Source organism: Octopus sinensis, linkage group LG15 (assembly GCF_006345805.1).
Source record: "Octopus sinensis linkage group LG15, ASM634580v1, whole genome shotgun sequence".
NCBI classification, from domain to species: domain Eukaryota; kingdom Metazoa; phylum Mollusca; class Cephalopoda; order Octopoda; family Octopodidae; genus Octopus; species Octopus sinensis.
This window is the reverse complement of record NC_043011.1, coordinates 31,275,845-31,297,377: the sequence shown is the minus strand read 5'-3', so window position 1 is coordinate 31,297,377 and position 21,533 is coordinate 31,275,845. Positions and strand designations below refer to the sequence as shown.

Genomic DNA, 21,533 nt, shown 5'->3' with positions numbered 1-21,533 from the left:
ACCAAAAGATTGATTTCCTAACAAACTTTAAATGCAAACCTAGCCTTTTCTATGGTCTGCCAAAAATTCATAAAAGTCAAATTATAAATGAACCATTAAAAAATCACCAAAGACATACATACACCACCTAATCCGGGGGACCTAACTACGACCATTGTAGCTGGCCCAACCTGTGAAACACACAGACTAAGTCTACTTATGGACATCCTCTTGAAACCCTTCCTTAAACATATCGATAGCCATATCAGAGATGACTTAGATATGTTAAACCACCTCCCAAAAAAAACCAAGGAAGAAACAATCCTGGTTTCATTGATGTAGTCAACTTGTATACCAGTATACCACCTCATATTATGGACTGGAGGCAATACAATTCTGGTTAGACCAATTTCCGGAAGAAATACCAAAAAGGATCAGTAAGGATTCATTACTAAATCAATTGAATCATCCTACACAATACCACTTCATGTTTGACAATACTTTTATTACCGTCAAAAATCCGGAATTGCTATGGGTACAAGGGCAGCACCAGTCATTGCGAACTTAACATGGGATACATGGAAATAATCATTTACCAGGAATCTCTATCATCTTTGGAAACTCCCTCTCTCAATACATAAAAGAGAATTGGAAACGATTCCTAGACGATTGTTTCATTCTCTGGAATGAAAACATAGATAAACTCCTAAAATTTAAAAACCTATTGAACAGCAAAAACCAATATACAGTTCACAATGGAATACAACCAAAAGGATCTCCCGTTCTTGGATATACTAATTAAAAAAATTACCTTAAAATAGAAACAGACATTTTTTACAAAGCCACAGACGCCAAAAATACCTTCTTTTTAATTCATGCCACCCAAGACACACTAAAACAAACATCCCCTTCAACCTTGCAAGAAGGATATGCACAATAGTGTCAGAACAAAATACAGGAACTTTAGACTGCAAGAACTCAAAAACACCCTAATTGATAGACATTACCCAGCTCAACTCATAGAGGATGGGATCAACGTGCAACAGAAATCAACATAGAAGCTTTAAGAAAAGTTCACACAACAACACACCTTCCCCCCAAAATACTACCTTACATATCTACATACAACCCCAGAAACAAAGAAACCTTCACCATCATCACCCAGAATTTACCAATACTTATCAAAACCCCAAAATTAAAGGAAATTCTAAACATACACCAAATCATTAAAAGCTACAAACAGCCTAAATCACTTAAAAGATCTCACAAAGGCAAAATGTCTTCTAAATTACGGATGCAAAAGTAAAAAAATGTGTAGATCGAACTGTGCAACATGTCCTAACCTATTGGAAGGATCAGAATTCTTCTTTAAAGAGGGACAGAAATTTAAGATCAAATCTAACTTTACTTGTGCCTCTGAAAACATAATTTATGTTATTAAATGCTCGGGCCTGCCACCAAGACTACGTGGGTTCCACGGGACTATCACTCAGGCGCAGATGCACACTGCATCGACAACAGATTGCAATTCCCAGAATATAGAATGATACCTTTTAGTGAGCACATTGAGAAATGCGCAAAGCAACTACTGCCACAATTTTTATCTTCCATTTTACCAATGTGCTTTCGGATCATCAACACAAATGAGACTGAACAAGGAAACATTCTTCATTGAAAAGTACAAACCCAGACTCCACCATCCGATCCGAACATACTGACACAGAGAAATTAACAAGGAAAAGGGGGAAAAAAAAAAAAAAAAAAAAATTTTAAGCGATTATCTCCCCTACACCGGAAAAAATCTCACTCCACTCACACTACCTCCCCTTATTTAGAAATCTCCTGGAAATAAACAAACGATAATTCCATGCAATATAAACATAACGTCACAAGAAATTTGAAAAGCTACACGCGAAACCGGTAATTTCTTTATAAATTTTTTAAATTATGTCATTTTAAGGAAAGGAAAAATTTTTTCAATATTCTCCAGACATTTTGACAAAATATATATATTTTTTAACATTAAGCCTTCTGTCGTTTTTTCACACTTTAATTTCTTATATATTCACCCACGTGCTTTACCAAACAAACTTTCTTATCTATATATATATATATATATATATATATTATATATATATATATATATATATACTTTCAAACATATAAGGATGGCCATAATAGGACATCCAGCTCACTAGAAAGAACAGCCAACTCCAACCACTAATAGTTGTAATTCTGAAATGGTAAGAGAAATAAAAACGTTTACCCTCTCCTTTCTGGACTATGCATAGTTTCGGCAATCTTTTGTAAATAAATAAATTCAATTTATTTATTTACCACTGGCGATGCCTCGTCAGCAGAAAAGCCAAGGACTAACATATATCCACAAGGCGATGATAAACATGCCTCGAGTCTATATGCTATAAATTTTCAAAATCCACCACGCTCACTCGTGAGAGAGCATTGACAGATCTCCACAAGATTGCACTTATACACTGTAGTAAGCTCTCTTGGCACCCATCTTGCACAAACTTTATGGAAACAAAAAGTTTTTTGTGGATGATATTGTTTGCAGAACCATGACTAATTAATTAATTAATGATATATATGTATATGTATGTATCTATGGGGCTAAAACAACAGTGACATCGTCTTTTATAGGGCTGCCACATTTTGCTGACATATAAACATTATTATATATATATAATATAATATATATATATATATATATATATATATATAATATATATATATTGTGGTATTTCGGGATGGTTGTTTTTTTTACCTTTGCCAAATAAATGCACTATATATTTTTTTGCTCACTTATTTTATTATTTTAATTCATGTCTTATCTGGAAATCTTTCATCACACATCTGTGACCTCTTCAGTAACACCTTCGTTTTCATGTGTTCTTCTATTGATAACCATATGTGTGTGCGCGTATGTGTGTGTGTGTACAAAACATTCATCATTTATTAGGTCTCATGAATGAAATAATTGAATACTTGCTTTTTTTGATTTTTCTTCTTAACTTCCGCTAAGATTTTCTTCTTCACAAGAACTTTTCTAGATTTTACTGTTCTTACCGTCATGCTTGGTGGCTGGAGACAAGTACAGGAAAACTCAGATAAGTAGACAGAAAAGTCAGAAAACAAAAAAAAAAAGAAAAGAAAAGTAAAATAGTCATCACTTCTTTTGAATAATAACCCTAGCAATAAAGAATAGAAATTTTAGTGAGCTAGATCTGCAGAATTATTATAAAAGAATGCAGGTGCATATATATATATATATATATATATATATATTATATATATATATATATATATATATATATATATATATACAGGGAGAGTTTACGAAAAAAACAAAAGACGAAGACAGGTGGTATACAAAACAAACAGATATATTAGTATAACACTCAGGAATAGATAACGTCTTTTGCGTTCCGAGCCTTCGCTCTTCTACAGAAAGGGACACAGAGAAAACAAGGAGAGAAACAAGGAGAGAAACATGGCGACTGATAATATTACTATATATATATAGTAATATTATTATTAATAATAATAGCATGGAATATAATTCCAAACTTAAGGGAAAAATTCAATTTAGCAATTCTAAATCAAATTTCACAATACATAATATATGTATATAATTAAGAGAAATAACCTCTATTATGTAATTCAATAGTGAATGACATTATCCACACCATATAGAAAAAATTTAAATATACTATAATAAATATTATTAAAAAAATCATATATATATATATATATAATTTCTGCTACACAAAAGTGTTGGAAGTCCTGGAAAACTGGGAGAATGACTTCATGACTTTCTGAAGGATAGAAGTTTGGTGGTAGTCCATTAACACGCAAATAGTGAGCGGTGTTCCGCAGGGCACTGTTTTGAGACCACTACTGTTCATAATGGCCCTCTCAGACATGCCCTCAGCCACGCAGAGAGCCACAATCACAAGTTATGCAGATGATACAAAAGTTTCACAAGCAATACAGAACCCTGAAGACACTAAACACCTGCAATGTGAGCTGGACAAAATATACAAGTGGGCTGAAAAGAATAGCATGCAGTTCAATGCTGAACTAAATGCAATACCCAATGAATACACTGGACCCGGAGGGATTGCAATCCCAGAGGCACAATCAGTGCGTGACCTGGGTATTTACATGAGTGATGACGCAACCTTTCATGTACATGTTGCTAAACTGGCAATGAAATGTAGACGACTGGCCGGATGGATTCTTAGAACCTTTAGAACAAGAGAACAAGAAACCATGATGGTCCTCTGGAGGACACTTGTCCTAAGCCACTTTGACTATTGCTCTCAGCTATGGTCACCATCCAGTGTCAAGTTGATCACAGAACTTGAGGCGATCCAACGAAGCTACACAAAGAAGATAGCCTCTGTGCAGCATATAAGCTACTGGGAAAGACACAAGATATTAAAACTCTATTCCTTGGAGCGTAGGCGAGAAAGATATGCCATAATATACATCTGGAAGATCCTGGAAGGACTTGTCCCAAACTTTGGCATCGAGAGTTACACAAATGCCAGAACTGGGCGCCACTGCGTGGTGCCAAGGACTCCAAATTTGCCATCAAGATGTAGGACAAGATACTGTGATAGCCTGGGCTTCAGAGGCCCACAGCTCTTCAATATCCTCCCGAAGAACCTGAGGGACCTGCATGGGGTGGATGCAGATGTCTTTAAAGTAGGACTGAATCTCTTCCTGTCAGGTGTCCCGGATGAACCAACTTCATGGCAGGAGGTGCAGATGAGGGCAGCTGCATCGAACTCTCTCATGCACCAAATGGCAGTTGCTAAAAAGCATCCGTGAAGTAAAATCATGTAGCAACACCAAATGGCGGTGCCCCAGCATGGCCACAGCTCGTGAGCTGAAACTAGATAAAATAAAATTAAAAAATGAATAAAATGTTGCTTTTTCAGAAAACAAAAATATAGTTTCACCATTCCATAGCAAAACCATTGTACGACACTTAGACAATTTTTTTAATCTTGGCATCTGAAGCTACTGGAGATACAGTAGTTTGACCAAAAGAATCAGCTATTGCAAGCAAAAATAAATATTGAAAGCAAACACACTTGGCCAAATTTGGACATACATCAGTTTAACATAATAGCAACAATCAGTATTATGCAATCTTGCAGTCCTTTTACATTGAATTTCATCTGTCTTTTGCATCGACCCCAGAGCGTAACTGGTACTTAATTTATCGACCCCGAAAGGATGAAAGGCAAAGTCGACCTCGGCTGAATTTGAACTCTGAACGTAGCGGCAGACGAAATACCTATTTCTTTACTACCCACAAGGGGCTAAACATAGAAGGGACAAACAAGGACAGACAGAGGTATTAAGTCGATTACATCGACCCCAGTATTCATTTGGTACTTAATTTTTCGACCCCGGAATTTGAACTCACAACGTAACAGCAGTCGAAATACCATTAAACATTTCGCCCGGCATGCTAACGTTTCTGCCAGCTTGCCGACTTCTATAATAATAATAATAATAATAATAATAATAATAATAATAATAATAATAATTATAATAATAATAATGGTTTCAAATTTAGGTACAAGGTCAGCAACTTTGAGGGAGGGCTAAGTCAATTACATCCACTCCAATAATCAACTGGTACTTATTTTATCCACCTCGAAAGGATGAAAGGCAAAATCGACCCCGGCGGAATTTGCACTCAGAACGTAAAGACGGACGAAATGCCGCCAAGCATTCTGCCCAACGTGCTTACGATTCTGCCAGCTTAGCGCCTTCTTTGATGGTGATAATATTTACTGCTCGACCAGATTGACTTGATGCTAAACAACACACACACACATACATACATATATATATATATATATATATACACATATATATATATATATATATATATATACATATATATATATATATAATATATATCTAGGCGTAGGAGTGGCTGTGTGGTAAGTAGCTTGCTTACCAACCACATGGTTCCGGATTCAGTCCCACTGCGTGGCACCTTGGGCAAGTGTTTTCTACTATAGCCGACCTAAGCCTTGTGAGTGGATTTGGTAGACGGAAACTGAAAGAAGCCCGTCGTATATATATATATATATATATATGTGCATGTGTTTGTGTCTGTGTTTGTCCCCCCAACATCGCTTGGCAACCGATGCTGGTGTGTTTACATCCCCGTAACTTAGCGGTTCGGTAGACCGATCGTATAAGTACTAGGCTTACAAAGAATAAGTCCCCGGGGTCGATTTGCTCGACTCAAAGGTGGTGCTCCAGCATGGCCACAGTCAAATGACAGAAACAAGTAAAAGAGAGTAAAGAGTATCTGTGTGTGTGTATGTATAAAGTCAACAAACACATCAAGTTGGCTCGGCTGAAAGAAACGAATAACAATAACACAGAACGAACGAAAGTTTCCTTTCAAAACAATAGAACCGAAGTTGTTGTACCTGTAAAGTGACTTCAGAGAGTCCAGTAGTCATTGACTCAGTGTAGTTAGAAAAAAATGAATTAAAATTAGACTTAGCATAAAATAAATATCCTCAACAATCAGAACGGTTTTATATCTATATTAGTTGTTGATCACCTTGGTAACGTCATAAATGTCATCTCACTTCTCGCGAGATTACGATATATATATATATGTGTGTGTGTGTGTGTGTGTGTGTGTGTGTGTGTGTGTGTTCGTGCGTGCGTGTGTGTGCGTGTGTGTGTGTGTGTGTAATTTATTTATTATTTTATTTTATTTTATTTTATTTTATTTTATTCTACGCGGACAAGATTCTCTCGTAAGTTCCCTCAGCGGCGGCGGCAGCGGAGATAATAGTGATGGTAGTGGAGGAAGCTTCTCCCCCCTCACCATCACCACCTCATCATTTTAATTTTACACGGCTGGTGAGGTAAGAAGTTTGCTTCCCAACCATATAATTCCAAGTTCAGTCCCATATTAGGCAAGTGTCTTGACACCGGCGCTGGTTTGTTTACGTCCTGTTGCGGTTCGGCAACAGAAAAAACTGATAATCTTAGGAAAAATATGATAATAATCTTTTCTACTATAGACACAAAGCCTGAAATTTTAGGGGCGGTGGATTGTCGTTTACAGCGACCCCTAGAGTCAACGACCCTGATAAGATGAAAGCAAAGTCAACCAGAGCAGAGAAAAATAAAATAATAATAATAATAATAAATTTTTGTTTTATTTGCCACAAGGGCTAATATGAATCAAAGACATGTAAGGACAAACAGAAGACGATAAAACAAAGAGTTTCGCAAAAAGAAAGGTCCGTGTAAACATTTGGTAACAACGAAATTATGACAAGTAAAAAAAAAACTCCCAATAGGGAGGGCGCTTTTGAAGGTTGCTCGTGGAAAAACTCATAAAAGCCACGAATGCCTGGTCAAAAAGGCTAGAGCCCTTTTTCCATTTCATACCTTTCTTTTTTTTTTTTACATGTATATTCTCAGAATTGGTCCGTCCATACTGGCCATTCTTCCGGCATTCACCCACCTTTCAACAAATTTGCTACGAGACAACAATTCCCTCTCTACTCTCACCTTCCTTTTCAAGTGGCAAAAGAGGAAAGTGTCTGACTTTAGCCCATTCAAACGGGTCCACCATGCCACCTCTTTCGCTACAGCCGCCAGACAAATGAAAATTGCCTTCGCCTCCCGGGTAAAGTAGGTCGGCGGGGCAATCTTCACTATGGATTCAGCTGATAACCGGATCCGTCCTACACGCGACAGCAGCTGTTCGACATAAACCCACAGGTCAGCAATACTCGGGCACTGGACGGGTACGTGCAGAACGGTTTCGTCGCTCTGAGCGCACCTCGGGTAGGCCCGGCTGACGGCACTTCTGTGCCGGTAAAGTTTATCCCGAACAGGTAGCGCCCCTCGCTAGCACTGCCAGGTAAGGGACTTTCGGAAGTTATCCATGGGTCCCGGCCCGAAAGTTCTGCCAAATAGACTGCTCAGTCGGTCATCATCGACGCTTAGAGTTTCCCCGAGAACGTCATCGCACTTTTCCTGCACTAACCCCCCTATAGAACGTTAGAGTGGTACTACTACCGATCACATTTCCCGCCTGGCGGAGGGCGGTGAGAGCTTACGGCACTCGAGGTGCAAAGCACCCTTTCTTGGTCTACGTTTGATCCAAGATTGCAACTCGGTCAAAGAGACGAGCTGTGGAAGGGAGAGTCTGACGAACAGCATCCACACCTGCTCACCGTCCAGGAAACGCTTGAGATGCTGTAGCCTGAGCGCATGTCTACGCATCAGCAACCACGGCACGCCAAGGCCTCAGTTCAGCGGCTGTTGACAGCAAATAGAGAGTCTGGCCAGTGGTACCTGACCCTTCCACAGAAAGTCGAAGAGCAAGCGCACCAGTTTGGCCAACCAGCGGTCGGGACAAGGGACGACAGTGAAGAGGTAATAGATGACGGATGCGATGTACGCATTCGCCACCTCCGCTCGACCTTTTAGGGACAACTTCTTCTCGGTCCATTTCTGGGTGAGATTGGCCACCTTGTTTGTCATCTCGTCCCAGTTTTTCTCCACCAGGAGTCCGGACCGAACCAGACTCCGAACAATTTAACGGGACCGTATGTCCAGCGCCCACGACGCTGTTGGACGGCATGGACTTGTCTCTCCAGGTGCCCAGTTGCAAGCACACCGACTTTTCCGCGTTAATTTTCACACCTGTCACCGCTTCGTACTCGCTTAGTGTCTTGCCAATCCGGTCGATGTACGTGTGGCTAGAAACCATCACGGTGACGTCGTCGGCATAAGCAGACACGCACTTTCCACATCTTGGATCACGCGGGACACCCTTCAACGCTTCCAACTTCCGTAGTAATGGCTCGAGAGTCAATACGTACAGGAGGGAGGAGAGAGGGCATCCTTGGCGGACCGAATGCAAGATGTTGAACGGCTCCGAAAGGGGGCCGTTCACCCGTATGACCGAGCAGATGCCGCTCTACAAAGCAAATGATCTACCCGGTGAAAACCGAACCAAAACCGGCTACCTTGAGAAAAGCTGCCAAATATCGATGGTCGACCCTATCGAAGGCTTTAGACTGATCTAAATTTATCAAAGCCCAACCTGTGCCAGCTTCGTTAACCATGTAACGCATGTGATGGAGGTTGTCGTGGATAGACCTGGTCGGCACGGCGCATGTCTGCGCCTTGCCAATCAGCTTGTCCACGACAAGCGCCAACCTCTTGGCTAGCACCTTGGCCAAAATCTTCAACTCTACATTGAGCAGAGTGGTGGGCCTGAAATTCCCCATCACATCCCCCTTGTTTGGGTCCTTTCTCAGCAGTGCCACCACCCCTCGACAAACAAAAGCAGGGATTCTCCCGTATTGTTGTTGATGGCAGTAGATGTCTGCCAAGAGGCCCGCAAACAAGTCTGGCATTGAAGTGTAAAGCTCGTAGGGTAGACCATCCAAACCCGGCGATCTACCTCTCGTGAAGCCTTTCATCGCTTCCTCTACTTCCGTGACAGACATCGATCTTTCGCAGCACTCCGCCTCGTTCGCCGAGAGTTGCGACACACTAAAGCCTGTACCGTTGTCCGTCCCACCACACTTCTACTTCGGTTGGGAAACCTCGCACCCGTTCTGGTCCACCAAAGACCGAATGGTCGCCCTGTTGCCACGCTTCGCCTCCGCCACGCGGGCCCATCGAGCGGCCTTAGTTTCCTCCCCGCTTACCGAACGTGCCTTAGCTCTAACAACGCAGCCTTCCTGTTTGTTATCGAAGTGTTGGTCGAGATTCTCTCTCCAATGCCCAGTCTCTTTTACAATCTCTTGAACAAGCCTCAAATTGTGTAGGTCTTTACCTCAATGAGGCCAAAACTGAATACATAAACAAGTGCCTGTCCAACAGTGATTGCATCATCCACACTCTCAACAGTGCGCCTTTAAATATGGTTTCTGATTATAAATATCTTGGGTCATACATATCATCATCTGGAAAAGACTTTCTAACTAGAAAGGGTATGGCCTGGTCAGCCTGTAATGACATGCATAAGATCTGGTCATCAAATCTAAGTAGAGACTTCAAACTTGAAATATTCAAAGCCACAGTCGAACCAATTCTACTATATGGCTCAGAAACCTGGACGTTATCAAAGAAGCTTGAGAGGCGGTTGGATGGAACCTACACTCGCCTCCTTATGAGAGCTCAAAATCTCTCGTGGAGGCGCCATCCAACCAAAATGCAAATATATGGGAAATTACCACCTGTGTCATCTCTTGTGAAAGGTAGGAGAGTCCAGTTTGCTGGACATTGTTGTAGAGCTGAAAAAGAAGTAATTTCTACTCTTCTCCTCTGGAAGCCATCTACTCGCAATACCAGAAGGCGCACACTCTCCTACCCTGATGTAATCTCCAGGGATACAGGCATCCAGCAACAGGACCTCCGTAATGCTATGATGGACCGTGAAGTCTGGCGTAACATAGTAAATTCCATTATCTCGACCACGGTCGAACAATGATGATGATGATGATGTTGGTCGAGAGCCAACCTGGCCGCCAACACGTCGGTTGCGAAGCCCGTTCTAAGAGCCTCGTCTACTTTGTAAGTAAACCCGCTTTGTCTTCTTTCGTTCTACAGCTAAAGCCTTACTAAACCTAATCGATTCTGCTCTAATTGCACTGTTGAGAGCAAACTACCAGTTGTTGTTGATGATTGCCTCCGTCAAAGCCCGCTTAACTAATAAGCTAATCCGGTCTCTGTAAGCTTCGCACGCCGTTAACACGTTTAGTTTCCAGTTACGGGGACCATGTCTATGGAGCCTAAGCCGACCGTACAGATCACAAATTTGTGGTAGCCGACTATGTGGAATTGTGGACACCCTATGCTGTCCTTATCTGCAGGCCTACAGAAAACTCTATCTAAGTAAGATCGAGACGAGTCGATGCGATTAGTCCAAGTCCACGTTGGCACATTCGAGTTGTCTAGTCGATATCTGTCAGACAGCTGAAAGCGTCTGAGCAGGTTAGCGAGTCTTTTGCACCCCCTCTCCTATCAGATGCTCCCACGCCCACCCGATCGAAACGTTCGTCTATGACAGCATTCCAATCCCCTACAAGCAGTAAAGTACCAAAGAATACCTCCAGACGCTTGGAATAATCCGACTGCCCTTCCCTTGTTGGTTTGAAGCAAACTTGATTATTCTTTAGTCCTACATCAGCCCAGATCAGACACCTACGAAAGGAGTTTATGTAGTGGCACTATCCCATCTGGAAGCACAGTATCTGTTTAAAACTGGGGAATATGATCTGAGACAGATTTGGCCTATACTTCCAGCAGGGTGAACGACTGTGCTGAAGTTTTCTTGTTGAACAGCCTATATACGTTGACGTCATTTTATTTGTCAGGCGGACACAGCAGAAGACACTTTATTCCTTATAAGGTGCGGTCTGAGGTGTGAGTTACTTACGGAGAATGTGCTAGATGGTGAAGGAGCGATTTGGTAAAAAAAAAATTCTTATAACGATAGAGAAAGACTTACTTTGTAGGAAAAGCCCAATCATTAATCGGTCTTTTCGCATTAATAAGGTATTCAATCTATATAGTGACCGGTGTTTTAAAACGTGTTATGAGGAAATTTGGTTGCTATCTTTAGCAATTCGAGTAATCACGTGGAGGCTTCTCCTTTGTACTATTCATTACTTAGCTTACTGTAAATATTTTTTTTTATCAAAATGTCAAGACAATGTGTCAACCGTTTCAATTATACAAATAATTCAAAAAAAAGTTCGGTTCACAAATTGTTCATTTACGTCTAAGTCTCAAGCTAGATCACTCTCTGTCGTCAAACAACCTTCAGTGACCACCAATATAGATTATATAATTCCAGAACTACCCAGATAACTGGTATCGAAATATCCTCATGTCTAATTTATTTCTTTATTGCCCACAGGCGGCTAACCATAGAGAGGACAAACAAGGACAGACAAAGGGATTAAGTTAATTACAACGACCTCAGTGCGTAACTGGTACTTATTTAATTGACCCCCGAAAGGATGAAAAGCAAGGTCCAACTCGACGAAATTTGAACTCAGAACGTAACGGCAGACGAAATACCAATTTCTTTATTACCCACAGGTGTCTACACAAAGAATGGGACAAAACAACTGATTGGGGTCAGTAATACGTTATGATATTGGAAGCACTCCGTCGGTTACGACGACGAGGGTTCCGGTTGATTCGAATCAACGGAACAGCCTGCTCGTGAAATTAACGTGTAAGTGGCTGAGCACTCCACAGACACGTGTACCCTTAACGTAGTTCTCGGGGATATTCAGCGTGACACAGAGAGTGACAAGGCCGGCCCTTTGAAATACAGGTACAACAGAAACAGGAAGTAAGGGTGAGAGAAAGTTGTGGTGAAAGAGTACAGCAGGGATCACCACCATCCTCTGCCGGATCCTCGTGGAGCTTTAGGTGTTTTCGCTCAATAAACACTCACAACGCCCGGTCTGGGAATCGAAACAGCGATCCTATGACCGCGAGTCCGCTGCCCTAACCACTGGGCCATTGCGCCTCCACGTTATGATATTACATAAATATGAATCTAAGAATTGCATAAAATATATAAGAATCGAATGAAATACATAATACAAATATGACACAAATGTAGCGATGATCAGGTCACGCTCCGACCCCATAAGCCCCGATCTATCGCTGGTGCTTCTTTCATCTCTTGTTTTTCTTCTATAGCCTATTCACATGGTTCCTTGCACGCACAGCACTCGTGCAACATGCCTCCATCTTTTTTTGAACACACTCTCCGACAGGCATCTCTTCTCCAGCCACACTTGCCTTTTCACGTGAAAAGTAAAAACGATCTTAATTATTCTGCCAGCTCGCGACCCACCTTCAAGTTTAATTACTCCGGCCTTTCTACAGCGAATGAAACCTCAAGAAAGTAGACCGCTTACATTCCACCCTCCTCACCCGATATATTCAGATTAATCTAGAAAATGTGCTAGCCAGCACTTGCCGTAATTGGTTAATTAAATTTTAATGAAATCTTCCTCTAATATTTTAATTCTACCGTTAAGTACGATACAAAATAATAAAAAAAGTGTTGAACTAAATATATACGTCAAATTTAACCACTCCACGTTTCTGATATTTTCTAGAGAACCTACATCAACCTACATTGCAGACGATTTTGCTCCGCTTCATGCACTTGCTTGGTGAAACTGGAGGTCATTCCAGGTTAGTGGTCCCAGAGACATCATCGTACGTAGAGCCAACCAGTGCTCTCCATCGCTGGCGGTCTCGTGGTAGCCCTTGTGCATCCTCCAAGGTGACGTTGAGACTACAGAGATCTACCCCAATCACGTCCAGTCATTTGTGCGGGGCCTGCCACGAGGCCTCTTCCAGTCCGCAGTTGTTACGTCGAATGAGAGTAAAGCCCCTGTAGAATGATCTGGCGGGAGACAGGACACTTCCGTACCAGCGCATGCGACGTATCGCTATGTTAACTGCAAGTTCATGTGTGCGTGTACGCAGTTCTTTAGAGACGAGATGGAACCATCAGATGTTCTGCTATCAGAGCCGTCGTATTTGCCAGGGTCTTCCAGAAAGGTCACGTTTCTGCTCCATAGAGAAGAATGGAGATGACCGATGCGTAGCTTCGTCGTCCGAGAGAGAGCAGTTAGATTTTATTAATAGTTTAAAAATCACAAAAAGGGCTTATTCATTACACTGAACACGTCTTCCCAAAATAAAGCCCAAGTCGACGTTTTGGTGCAAGTGGTACGTAATTTGTCAATACCGAGGAGTAGAATGAAAAAAATATAGCGAGTTAGTCTGTAGACCATTGCTATTTGATTGGGTGAGGCTCTAGGACGGTTATGTGTACAGTTGCTGTATGCTTTCCCCAGACTAGTGTCAGAGTCAGCTGAAATAGGTTTCTTCAGTTGAGAGACAGTTTTAATATACAGTTTGTTATGAAAAAGGCAGTTCTGCGACGTGATAAAATGAGGCCTAGATTGTGTTAATACGTGGTTTCAATGTAGTATACAAGACCAGAGGGGTGAGAGAGGTTTTTAATAGTACGCAGTGATTGTGCGTTAAGAAACTAGGTTGTGTCTGCATTGGAAAACGATCTCGAAATTTGTTCATAGAGGTCAATACAGTGTCTAGATTGCACGCGGAATGAGCGCAGAGTGATGTGAAAGTAAGACTGCGAGGCAAGTTTAAGTGTCTAACAGGAAAAATTGTGTTCAGTGATCTAATCATCAGACGTTAAGTGACGCGAGAGCATTAGATATCCAACAAACTGCCTGTATGAAAAGTTACAAGTCGAAACTACTCGTTTCAGCTCAAATATTTGAATCAATGATTGCGTTTCACGTGGAAAACTTGAATACTTAATTAGCCTAAAACCAGACACGAGAACTTCGATCTGCATGCTGCTCTTACATACTGTACAGGATGCGCGTTATAAAGATTTCACCAAGTTTGACTTATCTGAAATTTACATTCCACCCATGCTTTCAGATCATTTACTTAGCATATGAAGTGATTTGTATTAATAATTTTAAATTCTATTAGGTGGAATTGGATCTATAAGCAATCTCTATACGTGCTGCTAGAAAACGTGTCACTACAGTTCCTAAAATTAGAGGAGTTACCAACGATGGAAATGGGTTCACTACTCCAAGGAAATTGTCTTGGCAAATTATATAGGATACAGGATAAGTGAAAAAGGATTTCCTCAAATATTTTGCATTTGGTTAGGCGGTGTTAATATTCCAAAAATCTAAGACTAGATTCACTATTATAAAAATAGCAAACTTTGAAAGTACGAAATTTCTTTTTTTTTTTTTTTGAAAGATTTGCACATCAAAATTAGTGTAGAATTGGCTGACATTCATTGACCGCTTGAAGACCGTTCGGTATAGACTCGTTAGAGCGTTGGAAAAATTTTCCTTGCTATGTTTCTTACAGATCTTTACGTTCCTAGTTAAAACGCTAGTTAACTTCGCCTTTCACGATTAAAAACGTACAGGAGGTGTGAGAGGGGGTCGATGGTATCTACTTACCCTCCCTTAAAACTGATGGCCTTGTACCTAAATTAGAAACAATTTTTTTTATTACTTCAGTTATTGGGCTGTGTGGTCAGACTAGGATGCAGCTTCGAGTTTCAGTGGAACAAATCGACCCGTTTTTTTTTGGTTTTTTTTTATCTGGGATTTATTGCATTAGTCATTGGCCGAACCGACAAGTTACGGGGACGTAAACAAACCAACACAAGATGTCATGGTGGTGGGGTCGGTCAAACGACGGGCTTCAAGTTTTCGTCTAAATCAACTAAGGAATTTGCTCGGCCCGGGCCTACGACTAACACTTTCCCTAGGTGATGCGCTGTGAGACTAAGCCCAAAACCATACGATTGCAAAGCGAGTTTCTTAACCATAGCTGCACCATTGAAACACTATAGTATTTGTATCAGCGATACCAGTACTGATTTAAGTAAATCCTTAGCACAGATTCAGTTATTTCAAAATTTTGAAGTTCCATGATTTGATATAATCGAAAGACTTGATGTCCTGAAAGTTTGAACAGTCGACGTGTAAAGAAAAAAAAATTTGAAAACCCCGAAACGAAGTTATACAAAGCAAGATTAAAATTTCCGAAATAAAACTATTAGTGGAGCATTTTAGTGTACGTAAACCGAACAGAAAAAGCAAATTTCATAAATGTCAGCTACAAAAAAAAAAAAAAAGACAAACGCCAATTAAGTTTCATGACTTTATTCAGAAAGTTTGTAATGAATACAATAGTGGAAATATTAGTAACAAAAAGATCCTTACAGTAAAGCGACATTTACCTGAACTAACAGCAAACCAAAATGAGTTAAAAATTACCAGCTTAAAATTTTCTTTCGTATCTAGTAAAATTCTTTTACGACAGTCGACAAGCCTCGAATAACCGACCTGTGACCTGCCATAAAAATATCTGCAGTTATATTGGAATGAGACATGCTGGTAAAACTAACAAGTAAAATTTTTTTTTTCTTTTCTAAAATAAAGCTAGTTAAAGAACACCAGGGAGAGTTAGTTAGAAATTTTAAAACGATCGAACACAAAAATAAAACTAAGTGAAAAATAAAACACTGGAAATGACAAAGTTTTTTTCAGGTTTGTGATAAAGCATTTCTCAATATTCCAAACAAAACAATACCCTCACTGAGCGTAATCTCGAGAATCCATTGGGCTTTTAAATTAACCGAAGTTATTAACTGCTTCAAAATTCCTCAACAGAAAATTATGAATCAACGACCAGTTAAAAAGCTGCATTTTAATGCAGTTTATACTTGGAATTCCGAAAAGTCACTTTGCTTCAATGTGGTTCTTTGGAATTCCAGAAATCACTGCAAAACAAAAAAGATGTTTTCATTACGTAATTCCAAAAATAGAACGAACACACACACACACACACACTGACAGTTGGAACTTACCAAGGTCAGATACCATTCCCCGATTTGCTGTTTCTTGTGAGTGGCTTATGGTGAAGTAAGTATTCTGAATTGTGCTGTAAATACCAACATTTACGACAGAAGTAACGAAAGCACTGCAGATCACGACAGAAAAACGGCCCCGTTTGATTCATACAGATAGTACAAGGAGAGTCTTCGAGATATGGATCTATTTGAACCTATAATATATAAATGATTTCAATTATTTAGAGAAAATCATTTTCGATAATCAAAGATTTTTTTTTAAGTTAAAAAAAAAAAAAATTTACCTTTTTGACAAATTTAGGAGTTTTAATTTCCACAAATGCTGCTTGGACAGCTTTCATGAAACTTCTGCGGGTACTAAATGTCACGCGTCCTGATCCTTGAGAAAAAAAAATTATCAAATTAAGAATTACTTCAAAATCTATTGTATTCAAACGTATGTATTCGTACATATGCATTCGTATTGAATTAGAAACAAATTCATACAAGTTGATATATTTTTAATGATTGCTTATTGTCCTAGTCCATTACACTTGGTTCAAGCAAATCCAATTCACAATATTTTAGGCTGCGTGGAAAGAAATTTGCTTCCCAACCACATGGTTCCGAGCTCAGTCCCACTGCATGGCACCTTGGGCAAGTGTTTACTATAGCCTCTGGCCGACCAAACCCTCATGAGGGGATTTAGTAGACGGAAACTGAAAGAAGCTCGTATTATGTAGGTGAGTGCGACCACTGCTTGACAACCGGTGTGTTTACGCCTCTAACTTAACGGTTCTGCAGAAGAACAGAATAAGTATTGGGGTATATTCGTTTGATTAAATTTCTTCGAGGCGGTGCCCCAGCATGATCGCCATCTGAGTGAAACAAAAAGAGACATTAACTTGGTCGATGCAGATTATTACTAGTTTCCTCACACTCGAGCAATAGACAAGTCTAATGTAGCCGTTAAGTTTAGCTCCGGTCAAGTAGGACCGATCAAAACGTTCCAGATGAGAGTGACGTGTCTGTTGCTTCAAGACATAAGTCTTGGAGCAACAGACGTTTGTAAGAAAAAAATCTTGAGATTTGGCTCCTATTTCCAGCAGATCAAGTTAATATAGCGCTGAAGAGCCCTTACCACGCGAATACACTTCCACCTGCATTAAAATTTGAAGCTACTTTCTGATGAAGTCTTACAACTGAGGAAATGTTTAAGGTTTTATGCGGTTAATCATTAAAGATTCGTTTTTCTCAGCGTACATTCTGCCCACGGCATTTTCTTACGCACTGGCAATCACCCCCGATACAAAAAAAAAACGGCTTTCTATCCTTGGCCTAGGTTTCTCGTTACCTCTGATCATGTGCATGTTGAGCTAATAACAGCATAATATCGTCCGAAAACCACTAATATTAAAGCAATAACTAAACTGTATGGTAATGAGGGACGTATATTTATAAAATTAAAGATGTGTTGCAAACTTCTGCATCAATAATCAAAGGAGTAACAACCAATCTGCCACTAGTTCAATCACGATTTAAAATTGGGGAATGTTAAGTCACTACAGAAAATTAACATTTTGATTTTTAAAATTTGTTGAGACAAATTGGTATTTGTCGCAGATACCTTTTGTTACATAGGACCGCGATGGTTCCTATGAAAATATTTGAGCATAAGCTTACCTATGGGGTATTTGTGCTTATCCGTGTCAATACCAGCATATACCACATTTTCAAACAAATCGCTCATGATATTCGAAAGAGCTTCGGCTGTCAACATCCCATGTAGCGCCCCAACGAACACTGTCTTGGTAGAGTCCAGTCTTTGTGATGGTTGCTTTACAAAATTACTATCGCTCAGCACCCACGGTATCACTTGAACCTATAATAAAAATTGATAATTTTGGGTGGGACGGTGGATCTAAGCACACAAAGCTATAAATATCATGTAAATATATAGTTGAAAATCCCTTTTGGCTAGAAAAGGGAGTGGAAGGCTTCGTGGCACAGGAAGCTACATCTATCCAATAAGATGTCGACACGAGATGTAGGTTCGAGTTCCATGATAAGCCTACTTTTCAAATGTTTTTTTCAACCCAGTATTTACATATTTAAGGCGGCGAGCTGACAGAATTGTCAGCGGTATTTCGTCAGTTCAAATGCAGTCGGGGGTCGACATTGCCTTTCATCCTTTCGGAATTGATGAAATAATTACTAATTGAGCTTTGAAGTCGATGCAATCGACTTCTTCCCAATCCTGGTACCAAAATTTGAAACCAATATTTATATGCTCTTTATATTATGCGCGCTGCGAGATCCACCTTTCCGAAAACAATTTACTCTCGAAAGTAAATTGTTTTTACGTCAAGGGAGAATGTGTTTGCACACAAACAAAATTGGTTAAAATTAGGTGTACAGCTGGCGGAATTACTGAGGATTTCGAACAGGCCAAAGGGTATTACTTAAATACAGATCTCAACACATCTACGTAACCCTAAAACAAGTGTGCACTGTAACATCGTTACGTCGATGCATCGAGACCTCTAAGTAGTTCCGGCCAAAGTATCATACCGACTAGTTGAGAAAAGAATGCTTAAGTAGATGCATAACTATCGTCTCTACTCTGTATTTTGGATTAATGTTCGTTTAGTTTCTAAACATTTTTAAAGTAAAAAAAAAAGATCCTTTGCCACAAGTGATGGTCTGCTTAGGCAAACAAAGAACAAAAACCTCGTTAAGAGTATAAATTATTTTGCTATTAAATGAAAGTTTCGTCAAAAGACCTGAAAAGTTACACTTACAGAAAGTTTAAATTATGTCACTTATCAAATTTTGAAAAGTTCGCAAATAAGTTACCTCTTTTGATCGAATTCTTCTACTAGAAATCTTATAATAATACTCGTTGCCGTTGGAGTAATCTTGGGTGCATGCTTGCAGTAAACTGCGAATCGATTTCTCGGTTTCGTATAACAAGTAGACGTAGCCTAAAATACAAATGGCGTCATCTTATAGGTAATCTGAAGCAATAAAATACAGTCGCAGAAACTAGTTTTCGCTAATTGCAAAACAATGGAGCTAAAGTTTAGTTAACTCACCGTCTTTGCCGGGCCATTCAATTTTCATTCCACCAAACTTGTTAAATGTAGCTTGGAGGCCGGCTAGAATGAGAAAATTCAGGACCGTTTACATAAAATTTACTTTGTTTTTAAACTAAAAAAAAAAAAAAAATACGGCAATAAAATTTAAACGGATTACCTTCAGTAATATCCCATGGTACACCACCCAAAAATACTTTACAGGAATAGGAAGGACTTTTATTATTTCTAGGTGGTAGTTGACCTCTCCAAGTGCAGCTGGCTTCACAGACTGCTATGTAAAAAAAGAAAATTCATCTCGATTCAGAAGGATTTTTTTGGGGGGGGGGATTTTACAATAATTTTTCAGGGATATTTTGCTTCAATGATACTGAGTGACTAACCTGCAGCATTTTTATGTAGTTTGGCCGCCCGATCAACGGCGAGTGGGTCTGGTCTGTAATACAAAGGATTCACAGCCCATCTTCTGTCGGTCAAAATGTCCATAGATGTCGAAGGTAAGAGGGCTGTCGTATTTGCAACAGCCGAAGATACTGCTACCTGGCTAGGATGAGGGAATGGCAAGGTGTCGGCTTCATATTGGTTATTAGAGCCAATATTAAGAGAGTTCTGAAAAATTTTAGCCAAAATGTCATTCGTCTAGCAATAGTGATCCATTCTATCTGCTTGAAAAATACGATAAAATCTAAATATATTGGTATTTACCATTAATTCAACCAGTGTGGAAGTGTCAATGCTATCAGGGTAGAGCGACTTCTCGTAGTCAGAACGTATCGGTTGTAAAAGAGATTTGGGGCTTTGGTTATAGAAAATCCCCTCCACTGGAGACCGGCATTCAGAGAAAGGGCTTAAAGACGAAAGCGAGTTATAGTCGCTGAAATAAAATTTAAAAAAAACACAAAAATATAGAGAGTATTAAGCCTATTGATGGGTTGTACGATAACTTTGGAAGTTAAAATATAAGAGTAACCTGGAAGAATTGTGTGGCGAATCTGCACGCATGCTTTGGTATCGTTCTGGTGTAAAATCTGTAAGAAATTTCAAAAGGTTGTGTTAGTTTTCAGTTTCATTAAAAAAACAATATGAATAAAAGTTAATAAAATCGACAAGAAAAAAATTTACACGAAGTGCTGCTGCCTGACTGCGAAGTACTAAACGGATAATACGTGTTTGAAGGACTTGAAGGAGAGACTCTTGATGAGAAAGAGTAAGGGTCGGCAGAATCTGAAAATATAAAGACCACGTCTGTTGAGTTTTACGCGATTTGAAAAAAAATTTTTTTTTTTTTTTCGCAACAACAACTTGAAATAATACCTCGAAATTGTTCTGTTGGCATCGTACCAGAAGTTAGGGTCGTTAAATCTAAAGTATTGTCCAATAAAGAGTTGATTCTCTTCATTATTTCGTAATTACAGCCGTTATTGAAATTGTCTGGGTCCATGTTTTGGTTTGTTTATTTTATGTTAACACTTGGAGTTGTCTGCAATTAAACAGAGATAAAAAAAGAAAGCTAGTCCCAAAGAAAAGAAAAACAAATTTTAATAAGTGATTTCAAAGATGTCGACATAAACGAGATTACTCCATTGTTGTAAAAGTATAAGCTACTCTTTTTATGTATTTTAAAATGCCAAAATTCATTATCTAAGCAAGAGAAATATTTACAGTAAATTCTGCCCGCAAATAAAACCAGTCCTGTTGTTTTCACTGTTGTCCACCACTCTTGAATTTTTTTTTTTTTTTGTTACTCATTACAAATTTATTTATTATTATAAGACAGTGAGATTCGAGCTAATTTGCATAAACTACATGCTTTGCAAAACTGTTTCATATACTTCGCAGCTTGCTTAGTGATAGGCTGTTATTTGTAGCACAGCAGCCCTGAACATCTGAAACCGTTTTAGCAATGGCTGTTGCAATAATACTGTTATAGTTTCGAATCGAATTACTGCCCG

At 39.5% G+C, this 21,533-nt stretch overlaps 2 protein-coding genes across 4 annotated transcripts in view; both read right to left on the bottom strand.

Annotated features, from left to right (window-relative positions):
* LOC115219665 (MYCBP-associated protein-like) overlaps positions 1-6,637 on the bottom strand; it is a 133,868-nt gene extending 127,231 nt beyond the window's left edge. For 2 of the 3 annotated variants that reach the window (XM_036509588.1, XM_036509589.1), the window contains exons 1-2: positions 6,468-6,636; positions 2,990-3,081 (exon numbers count right to left, since the gene is read on the bottom strand). In XM_036509588.1, coding sequence (XP_036365481.1) covers positions 2,990-3,081; positions 6,468-6,500 — 125 coding nt within the window. In that variant the 5' untranslated portion in view covers positions 6,501-6,636. Of the gene's footprint in view, positions 1-2,989; positions 3,082-6,467 lie in introns of all 3 variants that reach the window. The other variant, XM_036509586.1, reaches the window with a different exon arrangement.
* Positions 6,638-15,853: 9,216 nt separating this feature from the next.
* On the bottom strand, positions 15,854-21,294 carry LOC115219875 (cytoplasmic polyadenylation element-binding protein-like). Its single transcript, XM_029790172.2, has 13 exons — positions 21,244-21,294; positions 20,896-21,061; positions 20,704-20,805; positions 20,552-20,609; positions 20,287-20,455; positions 19,965-20,190; positions 19,742-19,855; positions 19,582-19,644; positions 19,343-19,470; positions 18,170-18,368; positions 16,792-16,886; positions 16,505-16,701; positions 15,854-16,417 (listed from the first exon to the last, which is right to left on the bottom strand). The coding sequence occupies exons 2-12, from the start codon at positions 21,020-21,022 to the stop codon at positions 16,510-16,512; spliced, it is 1,473 nt and encodes a 490-aa protein (XP_029646032.1). The 5' UTR covers positions 21,023-21,061; positions 21,244-21,294; the 3' UTR covers positions 15,854-16,417; positions 16,505-16,509.
* Positions 21,295-21,533: the final 239 nt, after the last annotated feature.